We start from the raw sequence: 19,566 nt of genomic DNA on the forward strand, positions 1-19,566 counted from the left end.
GGCAATCCTTGCGGACAGATGATAATAAAGTAAGTACTCGTCGCAATGTATCATTAAGCTTATCAGTAGAGGATGATTTGCTTCACACTGCCGATGCTAGCAATACAATAGCATTGCTAAAGAAAAAACTTAAGAATCAGAAACGCAATTTAATTAGAACGCAGAATAAACTAAAGGTTGCACAGGCTAAAATAAATTTGCTTGAAAAAGGCGTTAAAGATGCTAAATTAAAGACAACGGTCACACAGTCAAAACAGTTCGCGTCTCTTAGCAAAAATCAAAAAATTGTAATTGATACAATCTTAAAGAAATGCCAACTAAAAAGTAAGACAGGAATGAGATACAGCAGGGGTCAGAATTATTGGTTTTACATCTGACGGTAGCCAATCTAACAAAAAGTTATGGAAATGCTTAGGAATTTCCGGAAACAGAAACAATCTTAAGTGTCCTATACCCAATTCAGCTGACTCTAGTAGAAAGCTTCGGGCATTTTCAGACGCACCACATATATTTAAATGCATAAGGAATAACTTCCATGGTAAAGTGCAGGTGTACTATAATGGTGATATTGTTGATTATTCATTTTACAGAAAAGTGTATGAACATGATTCATCTACTGAACTTTCCGGTATGAAAGCTTGCTACAAAGTGACCTCTGCTCATTTGGATCCTAATTCATTCCAACGAATGAATGTAAGACTCGCAATGCAGCTGTTCAGCAGATCTGTGGCTAATGGAATATTAACGCAGAGGGGTTAGAAGGCAGTGAAACAACGGAAAATTTCACAAGGGACCTAAACTGCCTGGTTGACGCATTAAATTCATTCACTCCTGCACAGGCACTATATAAAGGATCAGAAGCACATACAACTTTAATAAAATGGAATGCTGTCCTTAGAGAAAATCGAAATTCCTTCGCTTCAGAAAAAACTCTGGAGTCCTTAAGAGTGACTTTAGAAAGTACTTTAGAAGTGTCCGAATATTTTACAAGTACGTTTTGACTGGAAGATTTAATCAAGATCCCCTAGAACGCCATTTTGGTATATTGCGGTCGTTCACTTGTGATGATCATCCCTCCACTGTGGATTTTCTGCACTTACATACGCTGCAATCAATTTACGTACCATCAAAACTTGCTTTATTTTCGGGCGGAAACTGTAAATACAGGACTTAATCTCCTCTGACGTCTTTTGTTAATCAAATGCGAACTCTGGCAAGAGCAACAGAAAATAAAAATCTTTCGGTGAAGAAGCAAGCTGAAAATAAAATAAGGGAAAAATTTCCATTGTTGAAGATGAAATTCGAATACCGGACTGGGAAAACAACATACCGAACTTAAATGAACAAAGTGTTGGTAAAGCATACTTGGCGTATCATTTGGCAGGATACATAGTGCGGTATATTTCCAAAGTGACGGATTCTAAACTGTGTACAACTTTTCTGCACGGGGAACCAACTAATGTACCTGCCTCACTTACGCTAATCCAAGACTATGGTTCGGGCGACGGCTGTAAATACCTTACCTATGGATCGAAAAGTGTTTATGATGTGCTGTTACGAGTGGAAGAATTTGTTGCAGAAAAAATATAATGTGCTAATAGTTTATGGGGTGATATATTTTTTGAGTGTTTGGACAATTTAAATATAATTGCTGTAAAAACTTCGCAATTAGGATGCTGTGAAGATCATGTGCTGCGTACGCTACCTAAACTCGTATTTCACAATCTGTAATGTCGATTTTTCTTCCGCACCAAGGAGATAAGAAAGGAATTAAGAGCCTCGAAGACAGCAAAGTCATCTCGGAAATTCTCCAAACTATCCAGCTGCTGAGCTTTTCTCCAAACGTAAGTAACATGCATTTTTGTTTTTTATGTAGTTAGTTATGTAAGCAACGCGAGCATCTTCCGCGCCGTCTCAAACGTCACCACTGCCATCTAGGCGGTGGACCACGGCAACTCAGGGAGTGCGCACACTATTTCTTCTATACGCTCTGCTTCAAGTATGTACTTTGTACCTTTTGGACACAGCCTTAAACATCTTTTTTTACAAGTGTTTAAAACACATTATGGTGGTAGATATTTTATAGTCTGTGATAATTTTTTTGTTTGGCAACCCTGTTTTTCATTGAATCTGTGTCAATTAACCCGTGCTTTACAGGTCTCACTTATCGCACAACACTTGGGCAACCTTATGTTCTGACGTCACGGGAGAAAGCTTTTTAATTTTAGGCTAAATGTCTATGTTGTTAGGTTAGGCAGGCTAGCTATGTATGCACAACGTCGCAAAATTGTTGCTTTACTGTAGAAATCGAAACCTATCAGTTCCTTGTTTCGTATCGTCCTGTAAGTTTGAGACTGGTGGAAGCTTGAAATGGAAACTTATTATCTAAATACACAATGCGTGATTTTGATCATGACGTGATTTCTTTTTTTTTTTTCTTTTGCGATACGATTCATTGGTCTGCATAACTGAATGAAGCGCAGATGCTTACTTTTGGTAACATAATTTTGTACTTTGAAAGATAAATTCATCTGGAGAATCTATTATGACACTGCAGGTTGTTTTCTGCTATATAAACTGTTCAGACAGCAGGAAATATTTCACCGTGATTTTTTCAGGACGAGGATAGTAATTCTATAATATTTAGTTTCTTGAAATTTAGATGAATATAAATCCTAACCTACTTCAGTAGTGGCGGAAAAAGGGGGTCTATTACCCACAACTTTTGTCCCTGCAGACACGGGCGCCGACTTGTCAAAATTATTGGGGGGGGGGGTGCTCTGATCACTGAAATAAATTAACGAATGATTCACTCTCTCCCTTTTTTAAGTTTTGGCCTCAGTGTTCGGAATCTCATAAAAGCTAGGGGTGTGCGGGATCCCGAGAAGTCAGGACCGGGATCGGGAAAAAAAAATTCCCGTTCCGATCCGGACTTCGGGAAATGATTTCCCGAATTTTCGGATCCCGTGCAGTCGGGAAATACCGAATGCTCATTTGAAAATGTCGTTATTTCTCGACGTTCTGCATTGTCAATTTCTGGAACTTACCGTAAATTGTTAGTTTTCATCCAGAAATCACTTAAAGTGAAAATGACGTGTATAATTCGAGATTTTCAGAGCATCGGGAAATTTTGAACATTTCCCGACTCAGTAGGGAAGTTGAAAATTTTTCCCGTCCCGATCCCGTCCCGCACACCCCTAATAAAAGCCCATGAATTCCTCAAAAATATCATTTTTTTATTCACAGAATATACGGATGGATATGTCACATGTTTCGTCAACCATAATAGCAAAATATTCCCGACTTTTATTATCTGCTACCACGGAACGCAAAACAGATCTCCCTAATATATCAATGATCTCGTTCTGAATGTCATACGAGAGCCATTTGTAGCCCGAACGTCCCATCCACTACCCTAGTTCATGCACATCGTCTTTTGAAACTCTTTTTTAGTAAAAATTTTAACAATACTCATAATTACATACTTAGTATATACTAGTAATAAATCATGCGTTTTGCTGTCTCTGGTCATAGCCTCCCCAAAGTTGATGGTTTAGCGGTTTCAGTCCCCCAAAGTTGATGGTCTAGAAAATTTTAAATATGTATTAAAAGTTAAGTTCATGTGCAGGGTTGCTACGCGACTGGAAAACCTGGAAAACAGGGAAAAGTCAGGGAATTTGGTTGGTCAGGGAAAAGTCATGGAATACCAGGTGTATAAGCTTAAATCTGCTGTTTGCTCATAGATGGCGTTACTGAGCGTATGAAGCTACCATGAGCACGCCATACCTGGTGTTTTTATGAGTTGGACATCTGCCAACACAAATCAGTGCACATCGTTAGCAGGTGCAGACAACAACAGACAGTGTTCCTGTGGTAAGCATGTCTAGTTTTGTGCCAGAAAAAGAGCATATGCGGGAAGCTCTGCTTTTCTGCTTCCATTTGAAGAAATCGGCTGCCGAATCGCATCGAATGCTTGTGGAGGCCTATGGTGACAGTGCTGTATCGGAAACAACGTGCAGGGATTGGTTTCGTCGGTTCAAAGACGGCAATTTTGACCTGAGCGACAAGAAGCGTGAAAATCGGCCCAGGAAGGTTGAGGACCATCAATTGCAGGCTCTTTTGGACGAGGACGATACCCAAACGCAAAAGATGCTTGCCGAGCAATTGGGTGTTACTCAAGCAGCCATTTCCATGCGTCTACGTGCCATGGGAAAGGTTCAAAAGATCGGAAAATGGGTGCCGCATGAATTGACCGATCGGCAGCTGGAGAGACGCCAAAACACATGCGAAATCTTGCTTGCCAGACAAAAAAGAAAGTCTTTCCTGCATCGGATTGTGACTGGTGATGAAAAGTGGATATATTTCGAGAATCCTAAACGCAAGAAATCGTGGGTTGATCCCGGCCAACCATCAACATCTTCCTCGAGACCAAATCGCTTCGGCCGGAAGACGATGCTGTGTGTTTGGTGGGATCAACAGGGCATCGTCTACTTTGAGCTGTTGAAACCTGGTGAAACTGTCACTGCCCACCGCTACCACCAACAACTGATCAAATTGCACCGTGCTCTGTGTGACAAAAGACCGGATTATCAAGAAAGACATGACAAGCTGATTTTCCTCCACGACAACGCCCCATCACACACGTCAAGACTGGTCCAAAACTACTTGGAGACACGCAACTGGGAGGTGCTACCCCATCCCGCCTATTCACCAGACCTGGCCCCTTCCGACTACCATCTGTTTTCGTCGATGGGCCACGCCCTCGCTGAGCAGCACTTCGATTCGTATGCAGACGTCCGAAAATGGCTTGATGAGTGGTTTGCCTCGAAAGAGAAGGACTTTTTTTGGCGTGGTATCCACAAATTGCCCGAGAGATGGGCAAAATGTGTAGCTCGCGAGGGCAAGTACTTTGAATAAATTTCTTGTTGCTTTCTATGAACAAACCATGTGTTTTTCTGACTACAAAACAGCAGATTTAAGCTTATACACCTGGTAGTCAGGGAATTTTGCATATTTTCTGGAATTTACGCGCATTTTGGAGTTGCAGGAGAACCAGTTACAAAATGAACGAACGGTTCATTTCCACTTCCGAATTCGGTTCTTGTGATTCCAGTCCCCTCAAAAGATTCAGTTCAGAAACTTGTTCCTCTCGTCATTATGACTTCTAGTCTGTTACGTACAAAATTATGGTTCCTTCGCATTTCGATTCTATATTTATTCACTCTCTGATCTAGGTTCTTGGATCCGTTCATTTTGCGACTTGTTCTTGTGAACCTGTTGAAGACCGGAATTTGAAGAGGCGTGAGATTTTTCCTTAGAGAACAAGATACTCAAGACGAAACCTACGCACCAGCCATCCTCAGAATTTCTTGCAGAAAAAATGTTGCTTTAGCTTTGTGCGTGGTGAGGAAATTTTCTTTCTTGAAGAACACACCCGTTCGGAACCCGTTCTCTTTTGATACGTGAAGCGGAGCAGGTTGGTGTTCGGACAGTTCATTGGTTTTGGATCTGCAATAAAGCTTGAAGAGCAGAATTTCACGTAACTGGCTGTGGTAGACGTCACACTGGACGAGTGTGGATGCCGAGTAAAAACAAAGGGACTCACTACTTCGTTCCCCCCGTGAACCCGTTCCGTGAATTTGAGTCCTTTGTTTGCGACCCGTTCAGAAGCAACCTGATCAACTAGTTCATTTGCTCGTTGTTGTAGTTTTTACATTGCAGAGATGTGTCACACCCGAGAAATTAGTGTTTTTATACAGTATCAGTGACGTCATTATTAGAATATGCACGTGTTTTGTGCATGTAGAACGAATTTATTTTTAAAAAACTGGTGCGAAATAGAGGAATTAAACGTACACTGGTCACACATCGTTGTTAGGTTATTAATGTTGGTTTCATGCTGATAGTAATTTTACATATTGTTTGCGTGTAGAATGAAATTATGCTGAAAAGTGGTGAAAATGAGCCCAAGTTCCTTTTGTTTTATTACGATTTCATCATGCTACAAATGCAACTTTTACATGGTTCGATTTCGATTTATGTCTGTTAACACATACTGCAGAGTTTTAGCGATTACTTAAGATTTTGTGAATATATTCTTTTGTGGTAAGGTTAGGAATGTCAGGTTTGGTTGTCTTAGAATTAAAATAAAGACCCTGAATGCACTCTACTAAGGTTCCGATTTATTTCTAAGTTTACGATACTTACTGTCGCTTGTCAACTGGAGAATACCTTGTCCGTGGGAAGCGTGTATGATTGAGTAAGGTCGTTTTGAAGTTGTTTTTTTTCAACAAATAACTTTTTTCGAATCCAAATAGTGCTCATTATTTTAAGGAAGGTTCAAATTTCGTGTCACAATGATTGACAAAATTCTATGATAATTAGTCTTCCTGCTAGGAAAATTTGAAAAAAAAAATCATAAAACATTCGGAACTGTTACCTTTTAAAAGACAGATTTCGATATTTTCCGTAATATAAAATTGGTTCCAGCATGTGGAAAACACAAATAATGGAGATATTTGATTCCAAACTATGGCCCGCGTATATATTTTTTTTAGGTGTATGGTTGGTCACCGGCCCCATTCAAGTTCTTTCTGAATTTCCGTAATATGTACTATTTTCAATAAATTAAAAAAATATAATCATTAAATTTATTGCATATTTTCTAAAGGTACATGACCTAATTTTCTGTTGTCTCCCATTTGTATTGATATAGGCTAATTGAGGTTGTATACATGTTACACTGTAAAGCTTTGATATATGCCACATTTTTTTATTGATTTTTTTACACCACCTTAATTGTAATGACTTAGTGAAAATGGGGAAGTACAATAGTTATTTATTTTTTCATTGAATAGCATTATATTAATCACTTGGTAAATTTTCAGCTAATAACTGTGTATATTCATATTCATAATAATTAACATGCCTGCATATTTAATTGAAAAACATGAGGTTCAAAAGCAAAAATCATAACAACACACATGTCTGGAAAAATTTTATTTCTGGTCTGGAAAACCTGGAAAAGTCAGGGAATTTCATATTCAAAAAATCGTAGCTACCCTGATGTGGCACAATTCAGAGTAAACTTTACAAGAGAAGCAAAATAATACATTAGATCCTCTTAAGCCAAATTATTTTGGGGGTTCTCCCCTCACATTGTTAATATTGGGGGGCTCGAGCCCCCCCCCCAAGCCCCATGGAGTCGGCGCCTATGCCTGCAGTAGAGGTGTGCGGGATCCCGAAAAGTCGGGACCGGAATCGGGAAAGAAAATTTCCGTCCCGATCCCGACTTCCGGAAATGACTTCCCGACTTTTTGGGATCCCAAGCAGTCTGGAAATTCCGAATGGTCATTTTAAAACGTCGTCAATTCTAGACGTTCTCTGCATTGTGGTTTTGTACCAGAAGTGTAAAAACAAGCACTTAAGATGGAAATTACGGGTAGAATTCGAGATTTTAAGAGCTTTGGGAAATTTCGAACACATCCCGTCCCGAAAATTTTCCGACTTATTCGGGAAATTGAGAATTTTCCCCGTCCCGAATGTCGGGATTTAAAGAATTTCCCGTCCCGACCTAAAAAATTCTGTCCCGCACACCCCTACTTTGCAGTATGGTAAAACTTATCTCCAAAGGTAAATAAACTGTCCTTGTCGCCATTGTACTCATAAAAAGGTTGAATTTGTTTTGTTTAAAACATGTTTTTTTAACTCATGTGTAAAAAAAGGTAAAGTGCTCCCCTGTGCATAGGACCACGCTATGAAGGCGTATAGGTGGTGTGGGGGTAACGCCCCACACTTTCTTGATCCGGTCGTGAGTGGGGGTGATGTGATCAGCATCACGCCCCTGACCGTCTTTACCCCCCAGGGTTTCCCCCAGGTACCCATGTTATTCGACGCTGGGTGGGCGCCGGGGCCGCTTCCACCGTTAGAAAAGTTCCCGGATTTGAACCGGCCGGGGATCGAACCCGGGACCTTGAACATGGTAGTCAGACGCGTTACCGACTGAGCCACCGCGGCCACACTCATGTGTAAAACTATGTGTAAAACAAAAAAAAACATGTTTTAAACAAAAAAACAGTTTGTTTTGTTCTTTTTAAAAAAAAACACACATTTTGCCAACCCTGCCTTTGGATAAGAATGAGGTTAACTCATCTATCACTGTTCCTTGTCTCACCTCACAGCATGAGCAAGGCGAGGTAAACAAAATAAACATGGATGCCTGCTGCATGTTTACTTTTCGAAGATGGAAATATATTAGGAATTGTTTTCATCGACTACCCCAAGTATTAAGTCTAGAAGGTATTTCAATCTTTGATTTATAATGTATGTTATGGAAAACGCTTGTAATGGATATTGGCCTAGTTATTTACATCGTCATTTCAAAAACATTATTTTTTAGTGAAACTCGTACATGAAATGTTCGTATGGTCCACCCGGAAAAACCAAAATATACTGCTTCAAAAGGGAACGAATGATATTTAAAATCATTTTGGTATGAATGAAGAATATAGAGAATGTCTCTAATTACGTTAATATTTGGAAAACTAACTAAATTTGGTCTTCTAATCACGAATCTGTTGTTAAAATGCCGCGCACGCGTGTAAAAATGCACGGGTAGCCCCACAAACCATTTCCGGCAAGGTTAGGTTAGGCCCAAGTTCCTTTTGTTTTATTGTGGGTACCACTTAGATAAGTCGGAGACACATTGAACTCGTGTTTTTTCAAATGAAAATCATTTCTACTTACCTCATATGCATAGCAGAACTGTTTTCAATCTGGGGATCACTTTTTCCCATGAAAAACGCGTTATTTTTAACATTTTAATTCGTTATTTGTCGTTGCTAATTCGGTGGCCAAATCTTGATTCACGTTGTCTGTCGTCAGCTGATATGCAGTATTGTCAGCTGATGTGCAGTGTTTCCAAACCTATGAACCTATAAGTGCCGCACAAGCTATTCACAAAACGTTTTGAATCGAAAATTGTTCCACAAACCATTCATGGAAGGTTAGGTTAGGTTCAGGGTACTACTTTACTATACTAGAGACACCTATCAATGATTTATTTCGCAATTTTTTACATTGCTAACGTACTATTCTGCATTGCGGAACATTTCTTTAGGTGAAATAATGAATTTCTAACGAAAATAATGTATATTTCTTACATTAACGAGTACTTACTGTTGTTCCTTATTTCCCACAAACCATCCACGGGTAGCCCCAAAAACCATTGACGTTAGCCCAAAAATTCATGATAGCCCCACGAACCACCATGGGGACGAGGTTTGCCTACTAGGTTAGGTTAGGCCTGTTAGGTTAGGTTCCATTAGCACTCCTTTCGTTCAATTTAGTATATACGGACAACATCGGCTTGTAGAAGCAGCAATAGCACGTCGGAAATAGATTTTCGTAGAAAACCACATGCTTTCGCATTAAAATGGATCAAAACTACATTCCCGAACATCAACAACGCTACAGAAAATGATTTGCGTAAGTACTTTTTCCTGTAAATTTGAAGAAATCCGTCTCCGGTGTAGTAAAGTGCTACCAGGTTCAGTTAGGTTAGGAAAATTTAGAAAAATAAATTTCAACAAAAAAAAAAAAAAAATACTTTCACTACACTTAAATGTATTGCATGCTATGAACCTATAAAGGCCGCACAAGCTATTCACACAACGTTTTTATTCGAAAATTGTTCCACAAAACATTCACGTAAGCAGCCATTCTTTTGTAACGGACGTGACACGTACACAACGTAAAAGTATTAAAAAATACACTAATTAAGATTTGTATCCATTTTAATTATTGAGAAAGGTTGTACTCACTGAAATGTACAGTCACAAAAATTGTCATGCCAAATACTTAACTGTATTTGATTTTATCTGATATGAAAGAGGTGTAACGGACGTGACGTGTAAAACACCCTGTAATGAACATAGGGTTGGGTTTTCCATAGTTTCTGTTAATTGGACAGACAAATTAACTGGTAAATATTTGTTATAGTAATGTTAATATATGCTCTTTTAAGACTATAAAGTATGACCTGTTAAAAGTTTTGATGTCTTATTGAAAAATGTTTAACTTTGTAACGGACGTGACAAAGGATTTGTAACGGACGTGACAAAAAAGTGCATCATTTATAATGACAGTTTTTATTTGAAAAAACACTAATATTATGTAATACAACCTTGTACATAATAATAATATAGTTATACATAGTTGCAAAAGTTTAATACTACAATTCTAGTTAATTAACATTAATTAACATAAAAGAAACAGGTTTGGGAAAGAGATTAGGCTACATTCTGCTAGTTATGGACTAATTCTGATTTAATAAGCACGTTGAGTAACAAAAAAGACATTACACCTTTGTGGACACTTGGTCTATAGACTATTTATGTTCTTCTCAGCACAGGTCGTAAATTATCACTTTTCTGTGTCACAACATACTTCATTCAACACTTCCTTGTTAGTTTTTGGAAAACAGGCTGCTACCTTAGACAGTGTTTCAGTCATAAAAATTTGCATGCTTAATGCAAACACACACTGTGTGAGGCATATCACTAACCGGGAGCACATGTTTTGGACGTAAGCTATAAAACTTACTTTTTGAAATTTGGTCATGTGGATACAGCAGTTTATATTCTTCATAGGCCTCGCCAATACCCATTACCATGTGTCTCAGTTGGTATAAACTGCGTTTACCAGTGACAGGGTCTTTCACTGATTTCACGTCTCTTTTCCCAGATGCTTGACGACTTATTTCATTGCACTGGAGAAACTCATTCACCCTTTTAAGACAATCTGATTGAATCTTTCTTGGTCCAGTTTTCTTAGCATTCACAATATCCTTTTTTAATTCTGAACCTAAGTCTTCTCTTACCAGTTTTCTAAATATTGCAACCTTCTTAGTAGGACTGTTAGGTAATGCATTTTTTATTCTCTTTACTGCTTTGCCATTTGTTCTTGGACTTTTGTATGAACCGAGCTCACTCTGACCACCATTTTGAATCACCTTCTTTCTTGCTCTATACAACCGCTGTCGTTCTTTATCTTTCTGCCTTTTTTCAGCTAACAGTTTTTTATCTTTGGTCAATTCATTTTTTTTCCTTCTCTCTTACTTTCCTCTTCCTCAATTTATCTTTCTCCAAATAAGCCTTTCATTGATCTTGATTCTTTTTTCTCTCTTCTCTACATTTAGCCATTCTTGTCTTGTTGGGAGTGGGAGCCATAATCTGAAACAAAACAATAAATTTAGAGCCAAATAACCTAAAAATAAATTTAGGGCCAAATAACCTAAAAGTAACATTTAACATAAACATTTGTTGCAATGTTGAACATTTATATTATTGTCATGCCTTTGCTAATAAGTTTCTGTTAGAATTGTGAAAAAACATGTTGAAGTTGGTCAGCTCCAGCTGGTTTTGTTTCAAATAGATTTTAAACATAATAAAAGGTTGTTTTATTATCAAAACATGTTAAAAATAGGTACTATTGCTTTTCATTAACAGTTTAATACCATTTTGAAGTATGTGGAAAGTTTTATTTCTTTGTAGCATAATGGAATCTGAAGCTCTGCTATTAGTTGCACATGGTGTTTATATCTGAGTGTTGTTAATTCAGCCTCATTAGTTCTTGTATCCTTATTTATTAAACAACTTATAGTTTTGAGTATATAATTGCATTTTAATTTATAGAAATATTTTTTAGGTTAGGTAGGCCTACCTATTTTATGAGACATTTTAGTCCTATCTTGTATGGTCTGAAAACTGAATTAAATCTTATCTCCCAACAACAAATAAATTTTGAATTACATAAATAAAGAAAATTTAGTTCTACTGTTACAGAAATATGAAAATCAGGCCAGAAATATGGACCCTGCTCTAAAAGTAATTAAATAAGAGGAAAATAAATATGAAAAACAAGCAAGAAATATAGTGTTTTTTTTTGTCACGTCCGTTACACTAAAGTTTGTCACGTCCGTTACAGGATTTTCACAGGTAATGCTATTTTATACAAAACAGAAAACACTAGAAATCAATAAACAATGCACATAACCCCACTTCTACCAAGAGTCACTTACATCACATTATTAGGGTTGGTGTGATATAAACTTATTCATGTTTTTTGTAACGGACGTGACATTTGTTCTTCCCCTTCTTAATAAACAAATAAACAGCTTAATACTTACATAAATCAATAACTCTTGAGTGTAAACAATACTCCAGACATCAATATTTCTTCATATAACTCAGAAGAACAGCTCACTGGATGATTTGATTATGTTCAGCTGTTTACAAAGCAGCCGATTTTAACTAACAACTGATCACATCTCAGTGTTCCAACTTCAATGTAAGGAAATGTGATGAAAAATAAAATAAAATTAAAAATAAATGCTTGAAATAGTTATTCTAGATTATTTGCTGCTTAGCTATGCAGTTTATATGATATTTTAAACAGTTTTCAATTTTCGCTATGAGGTGTATGTTATAAAAGAATGGCTGTAAGGTTAGGTTAGGAAAATTTCGAAAAATAAATTTCAACAAAAAGAAAAAAATAACTTTCACTACACTTACCCCTGGACTCTTTTCGTACATATATACAGCCATTTCCCATCCCGTGCAATATGTAGCTTACATATACTAGAACATTTAGGACATTCCATTTCTTCCTTCACGATTCCATGTTCAACTAAAAAATCTCGTGGGTCTTCAATATCCGGGAACATTTTAACAACGCAACCTTGATACGTCATCTTGTCAAACTACCGCGTGGTTGCTACACTGACAGGGGGTTACATAACCGAACGCATGGAACATTTGATTCACGTAGTCGACTGCAATGGTGGCACGAGCTATCGTGCAACGGAGATGCATGAATGACGAAAAATACCTTACGTACAGGCCAAATAAGTTCCACAATTCGAAAAAACTATTTCCCCTCCCCGGCTTCAGAAAGTCCACAAGAATGCAATTCCGTAAGTACTTTCTTGTCTTTTCTCCTGTAAATTTGAAGAAAACCATCTCCGGCTTATCTAATCGTTACCTTATTGCGATTTCATCATGCTACGAATGCAATTTTTACATGGTTCGATTTCGATGTACGTCTGTTAACACATCTTCTCCATGAGCAGTGGGTAAGGTAATTTTCAAGTTGTTTTTTTCAACATAAATAACTTTTTTCGAGACAATGATTTCCAAAATTCTACGATAATTAGTCTTTGTGCTGGAGAAATCATAAAACAATCGGAGCCTTTACCGATTAGAAGGCAATATTAAGTTAGTATATCAAATATTAATGAAATTTGAGACATTCTCTATATTCTACATTCGCTCCATAATTTTTATTGGTTACTATTTCAGGGTTGACAACAATTTTAAGTTATATATATCATAATTTAGATTGATTGATTTGGTGTTTTAAGTCCACTTTGTGCACAGAAAAGCTAATCGGGACTGGACCTACAGTTTAAAGTGGGATCTGAACCACTATGTGTGTTCACTGGGCATCGAACCCAGATGATAATTTAGGGTAAGTTAGGCCAGTTAGTTGTAGGTTTCTAGAAAAAGAAGGAGCGAATGTAGAATATAGAGAATATCTCCAATTTCGTTAATATTTGGTATACTAACTAAATTTGGTCTTCGGAACGAGTTTACAATACCGGACCACTTTCCAATTTCTATGAAATTTTGCGTACTGACTAATTGTGAACTCCTAATCACGAATTTGCATGTAATAATGGTCGGTCAAGTATGGAAATCGAGAAAAAAAAAGAAATAAACTATGTTTTCTTAACGTAACTTAACCCTACCATAAGAACAATAGCTCCACGGAAGATGCCATTTTCCCAACATGAAGAAATCAACAGTCAAGACAAGGTATAGTTCTCTTAGCTAAAATATTAATTTTCTTTGTATTTATGCTAATGGAACCTAACCTCATAGGCATTCCTCGTCTGACGTCAGCAAGATTGTTGTGCGTAAAGGAAGACCATTAACGAATTGCGAAAGAAAGATGGTTCCGAATTTCTGTGTATGGACAATCACCGTGGTAAATCTCAAGGTTATTTTACAAGTTCTACAACACGTAAATGTACAATTTTAACAAGTGTCCGCCAAATATGAACTATAGATATGTCATCAGGACATTGAAATTAGTAAGTAGGCGAAATTTTATAGAAATTGGAGAGTGGTCCAGTATTGTAAACTCATGCCAGGCCTTCTAATCACGAATCTGTTGTTAAAATGCAGGGGTCACGTCTGGAAATCGTGAAAAAAGCTGATGTAATTTGAATTTTTTTTTTTAAAAGCTGTATCGCTGTACAAACAAAATTTTAACTAAGCTTGCCTAACCTAACTTAACTGGACATGGTTAGTGGGGCTATCCGTGAATGGTTCGTGGGGCTGCCCATGCATGGTTCATAATGTACTGATCAGAAGGCCAAAATTAGTTAATCTACCAAATATTAACGAAATTCAAGATACTTTCTTACCCTAACCTTTCCGGAAAAAGTTTTGTGGGGATATCAGTTAAATCTTTTCCCAATGAGCACATATGGTATGAGAATATGATCTATTTGATTATGAGTTTTACCATCTGGAGAAGACCAGGTATATTTATGGATATCTTTATGTTTAAAAGTGGTACTTTTTGCAATTAAATTCTTTGAGGTTGCAAAAGTAATTAATCTTATACCCTCCCCCCCTCTCTCTCTCTCCCTTTCCATTAACATTACTTAATTCATGAAAACTTTCTTTACCAATAGTAGGTTTAAATGCTTCTTTGTCAATATGCATTAAAAGTCTCCTAACAGAATTTTCATATCATACTGGGAAAATTTATCAAAGACCTGTTCTAACTCTACACAAAAATCATCTTTAGTATTATCATCTTTATCTTCCGTTGGTGCATGATTGTTTATTAAAATAATTTTGCACCACCTATCTTGTAAAACTGCATATGATATCCTATCATTAATAAATTCTACTGTTTTAAGGACCAAGATAATTCTATTATTTATGAAGAAGTCTGTTCCAAAATTATGGTTTTCAGTACCACCATAGGAAAGTATAATTTTTAGTTTTACAAATCCTTCTCCTGGCCACCTAACTTCCTGGACAGCTACTATATCTAATTTCAGTGGCGTCTCGTGGCCTCAAATTTGACCGAATTTAAAATATAATGACAATTCACATGAATTACAAAAAATAGGTATTTTTTTCTTCTAGACTACAAAACTGGACTTACTTTTTTGAAAGAATTTAAAATGTAATGACAAATTACATGAATTACAAAAAAAACTGGTATTTATCTTCTTCTAAACTACAAAACTGGACTTATTTTTTTAAAGAATTTAAAATTTAATGACAATTCACATGATTACAAAAGAAACAGGTATTGTTGTGAAACATACCTTTCTACGAACGTTGACTCCTGTTCTTCTGCTCAGCAAATTTTGTTATTACTTTTTTGTTGAAGCCCTCTATGTTTGAAATGTATTCTTTCTCTATTGTAAGCAAGTGCCAAGGCATTTGGTCTGTCTTATCCCATTGCATTTCTTAAGCAGGTTTTAATACGCTTCAATGTGCTGAAACAACATTCAGATTCAGCTGTTGCCACTGGACTTATTAAAACTATGTTTGTCATTTTTACTGTTTCTGAAAAGGTACCCTCTAAATAATTTTAAATAAAAAATGAATGCAATCTACTGATAGAGTTTATGTTTTTCAACTCTTCACTACAATAAAGAACACAAAGTTCCCTCTTTAGTTTTCCCTCTTCTATGAAGGGATAATAAATCTGGGAAGATGCCTCTGTTTAAAGATTGTTCTCTTTCATTATGTCCTCGTAGAGCAAGTTCATGTCGACCACAGAATTTTAAGCAATCGATAATTCTATTTAATATATGCCTATTTTTCCGGACAAATTCATTGTGTCTTGTAATTGACAGCCTATGTCCTTCATCAATTTGTGTTCGAACATTAACCCTGCCAAACTCACTCAAACATAGTGAATGAAAGCCACCAAAACACTACAGAACAACATGCGAGATCGAACGCGATGCGAAGGAACTAGCCCCGAATCAGCACTGAAATCCATTGGACTCTCCCCTTCTCTCTCTGCTAGCACATGACCTTCACTGTAGCGTAGGTGGGTGTAGGCCACTCCTTCCTTTGCGACGTGCCCCAGAAAACGATAATTGACATCAATGCCGCTAGGAGCGCTGTCGTATCCATTGCAACAGACGATGAATTTACTTTTGTAAAAATCGCCTTTTAAAAGACTGTGTGATAGTTATGCATTATGGTGATTGATAATTACGTCAATATGTGCGTTTTTCTTTAGGGGCTAAGCCCCGGAAGCCCCAAGGGACGAGATGCCACTGTCTAATTTATACTTAACTATCTCATTAAATGTACACTGAAATGCCCCAGGCCGATAAAAACTCAGAACATTCCAAGTGCCTAATTTAATGTCCTTATTCCTAATGTAGATCTTATTCTTAGTTCAGGGATCTCCCAAAGTAGTCCCCGCCTGGAGATCCGAATAGGAGACTATTTTACCTTGGGAACATCCATGGCCTCATATTGCTGATTCTTGACGTGTTTTTACAGTGCAGAGTTGTGAACTCTATGCCTAACCCCCAATATGAATGGAGGACTGCGCCTGTCATTGGTCAGCGGATCCCTCGGATGTAGCTGGGAGGATCACATTGTAGTCCACCAACCATACCCCACTCATAATATTTTGTTCACGAAATTTAAATAACAGTACATTTAGATCACTCAGGTTTATACGTAAATTTCTTCAATATGAAGTGGTGAAAAGAAACTGGAAAATTGGAAGCTGAATTTTTAAATTTACTGCAGTAAATGCCAGCTTTCTTCAGTTAATATATACTTTGCAAATTTATGTATGCATCCTACTTTCCTGTCATTTAGTCTAATCACAGCGATGATAATGCATGGTTAATTTAGTATTTGTCTTCTGTTGAGTCACTTTTCGTGCCACTTTGTGGCTAATCATGCAATGAAGATCAATGCCAGGATGGCTACTCACCGGGAATTATTGGCTCTGGGAATTCTGCGTGACTTTCTCTCCGCAGACGTGAAACATTTCAACTTTTATTGATCCAAATCCCATTGAATTAATACATATTTATTGATTGATTGATTTATTTTACTTTGTCTTTTGTGACACTTTTGGCTAATTTGCAAAAGATGGGGATGAGTGATGATATGATGAAATTCATGAATGGACACTCACAAACATCCATGGCCAGACCAGGATTTGAACCTGGGACCCTTGGTGTCATAGGACGATGTGCTAACCACTCTGCCAAGGGGACCGGCTACCCATATTTATAAATTCTCTGAGACAAGTTCTTCACAGATTAACTTTATTTTTATCGGGGAAGGAAAAGTAAACTGTGAGAATAATAAAACTCAATTCTCTCAATCTGTTTACTTTGTTAGTGTCCTTTGCAGAACAGACTGTCTGACAGGTGAAAAAAAACTGCTGCCCTGTGCTTAGCACCATGCCATGAAGGCGTACAGGGGTTGTGGGGGTAACGCCCCACCAGTGGCGTATGCTGGGTTTAAAACCTGGCTATCTCTTTTTATCATAATGTTCAAATGGGAGGCTCTTTTTCGTTCAATTTCTTGGATTTTAAGGTGATGTGACATTGCGATTAAAAATACATACATTACAATTTACTAATAATTATAAAAATATCACTGTTTCATTAATATAAAAACAATAAGGAAAACATTTCATATTTCATGGTTATTTATAAAATATAGAGGCCCATATTGTGAGATATTTATGTAGGCGTACGTGCGAGAATAAAATATACGCATATAATAAACTTCTTACCTTGAATATTTAATTTGGACAGGAACTCCATTCTTCTCTTGGCAACCTCTGTGGTAAAATGGTTATTAGCACAGCGCACTATGACGCCAGGGGTCCCCGGCTCAAATCCAGGCATGGAAATGGATATTCTTTGTGAATGACCCTTCATGAATATAATCCTATCGTTACTCATTCTCATTATCGCGATTAGCTAAAGTGACAGAAGAGCACCACAAAATAACAAATCAAATCCATTCTTCTCTTCTTTGCGATGTCAGAGGCCTGCATATCTTCACGATTTGAAGTTTATCCTCATGCAAAAGCAGAGTAAATTGTTTCGGCAATAGTTCGTTAATTATGTCATTCATTTTCGTTCACTACACAACGCAGCACAGATCATTCAAAACATATATACGTAATTCACTCACTCAATACATTTAAGAAAATCCACACAGTAAGAAACCTAATTTTCTTAAACTTCCTTGCGATTTCCACTTGCAAAATGCCCTTTGTTATCTCCAGCCAGTCAGTCTACCCCAGCCAGTCATAAAAAAAGCAGCAGAGGGGTTGAAAGACGACATCGTGAAGAGGATTGGTTGAAGGTCAGCGGCCTGTGAGTTCTGCATGTGTTCGATGGGACAGTGTTGTTTTGGCCTAGAGGACAAATTCCATACCACATGCCAGCCACTCTTTTCCCGTTCCTGTAATAGTAGTGTAGTTTCAAAATTTCCCTTACCTAGGAAAATCCCATGCTGGTTACCGCATTGGCATCACTGTAAGGTTTTACCGCCGTTGTAAAACGAAGAGTTCCCTGTCTAAGAAGCCACTACAAATACGTCACCGTCCACCTTCAGGTGCTGGTCGGGGAAGAATTTAACAGCTGAAATCTGGTGGTAGTTTTAAAGGAAAGGAGTCCATCCCCATGTATAGAGCGAGCACAATGAAAACAAACTTTGGACGAAAAATCCCCCACAGCCTCTTCTTCCCTTCAGCTCGGGCCATGGAAGCGGGGAGTACCTTGCACAGGAGTCGCGGGTTTTATATTATCATTATTTCCCACGGTCGTTGTTTGAGAGTGAATCATCAGTCACATTTGATAGTCGATTATTTTCTGTATTTAATCTGGGCTTCGGCGATAGCCTAGAATATACGTGCCTGCGCCCCACACTTTCTTGATCTGCTCGTGAGTGGGGGTGATGTGATCAGCATCATCCCCCTGACCGCCTTTACCCCCCAGGGTTTCCCCCAGGTACCCATGTCATTCGATGCTGGGTAGGTGCCGGGGCTGCTTCCAATGTTAGAAAAGTTCCCACATTTGAACCGGCCGGGGATCGAACCTGGGACCTTTAGCATGGTAGTCAGATGCATTACCGACAGCCACCGCAGCCACTCTGTCTGACAGATGGAAGATTATTGCAAGATAAGATGTCTTGAAGTTGATTAGTTAAATCCGAGTTTGAAATTCTTACACTATTAACAATTTTTCATAGACTAGTATATCCTGCAAGACATATGACTTGTGTTTGTACATATACAGGGTGTTTCTAAAAGTCGTTTACAACGCTTGGGAGGTGATTCCTCACACGAAAACAATCGTTGTAAACGACCTTCAGAAACACCCTGTATATATATATATATATACAGGGTGTTTCTAAAGGTCGTTTACAACGCTTGGGGGGTGATTCCTCACACGAAAACAAGCAAGAAGTGTGAGTA

The 19,566-nt window shown here is 37.7% G+C and overlaps 1 protein-coding gene across 1 annotated transcript in view; it reads left to right on the top strand.

Moving 5' to 3' along the window:
- Window positions 1-8,187: 8,187 nt before the first annotated feature.
- LOC145983462 (large ribosomal subunit protein bL19m-like) overlaps window positions 8,188-19,566 on the top strand; it is a 29,610-nt gene continuing 18,231 nt past the window's right edge. The window contains exon 1 of the mRNA XM_083116568.1: window positions 8,188-8,298. Coding sequence (XP_082972694.1) covers window positions 8,211-8,298 — 88 coding nt within the window. The 5' untranslated portion in view covers window positions 8,188-8,210. The remainder of the gene's footprint in view (window positions 8,299-19,566) is intronic.

Source organism: Lepisma saccharinum, unplaced genomic scaffold (genome assembly GCF_977018435.1).
Source record: "Lepisma saccharinum unplaced genomic scaffold, izLepSacc3.1 HAP1_SCAFFOLD_989, whole genome shotgun sequence".
NCBI classification, from domain to species: domain Eukaryota; kingdom Metazoa; phylum Arthropoda; class Insecta; order Zygentoma; family Lepismatidae; genus Lepisma; species Lepisma saccharinum.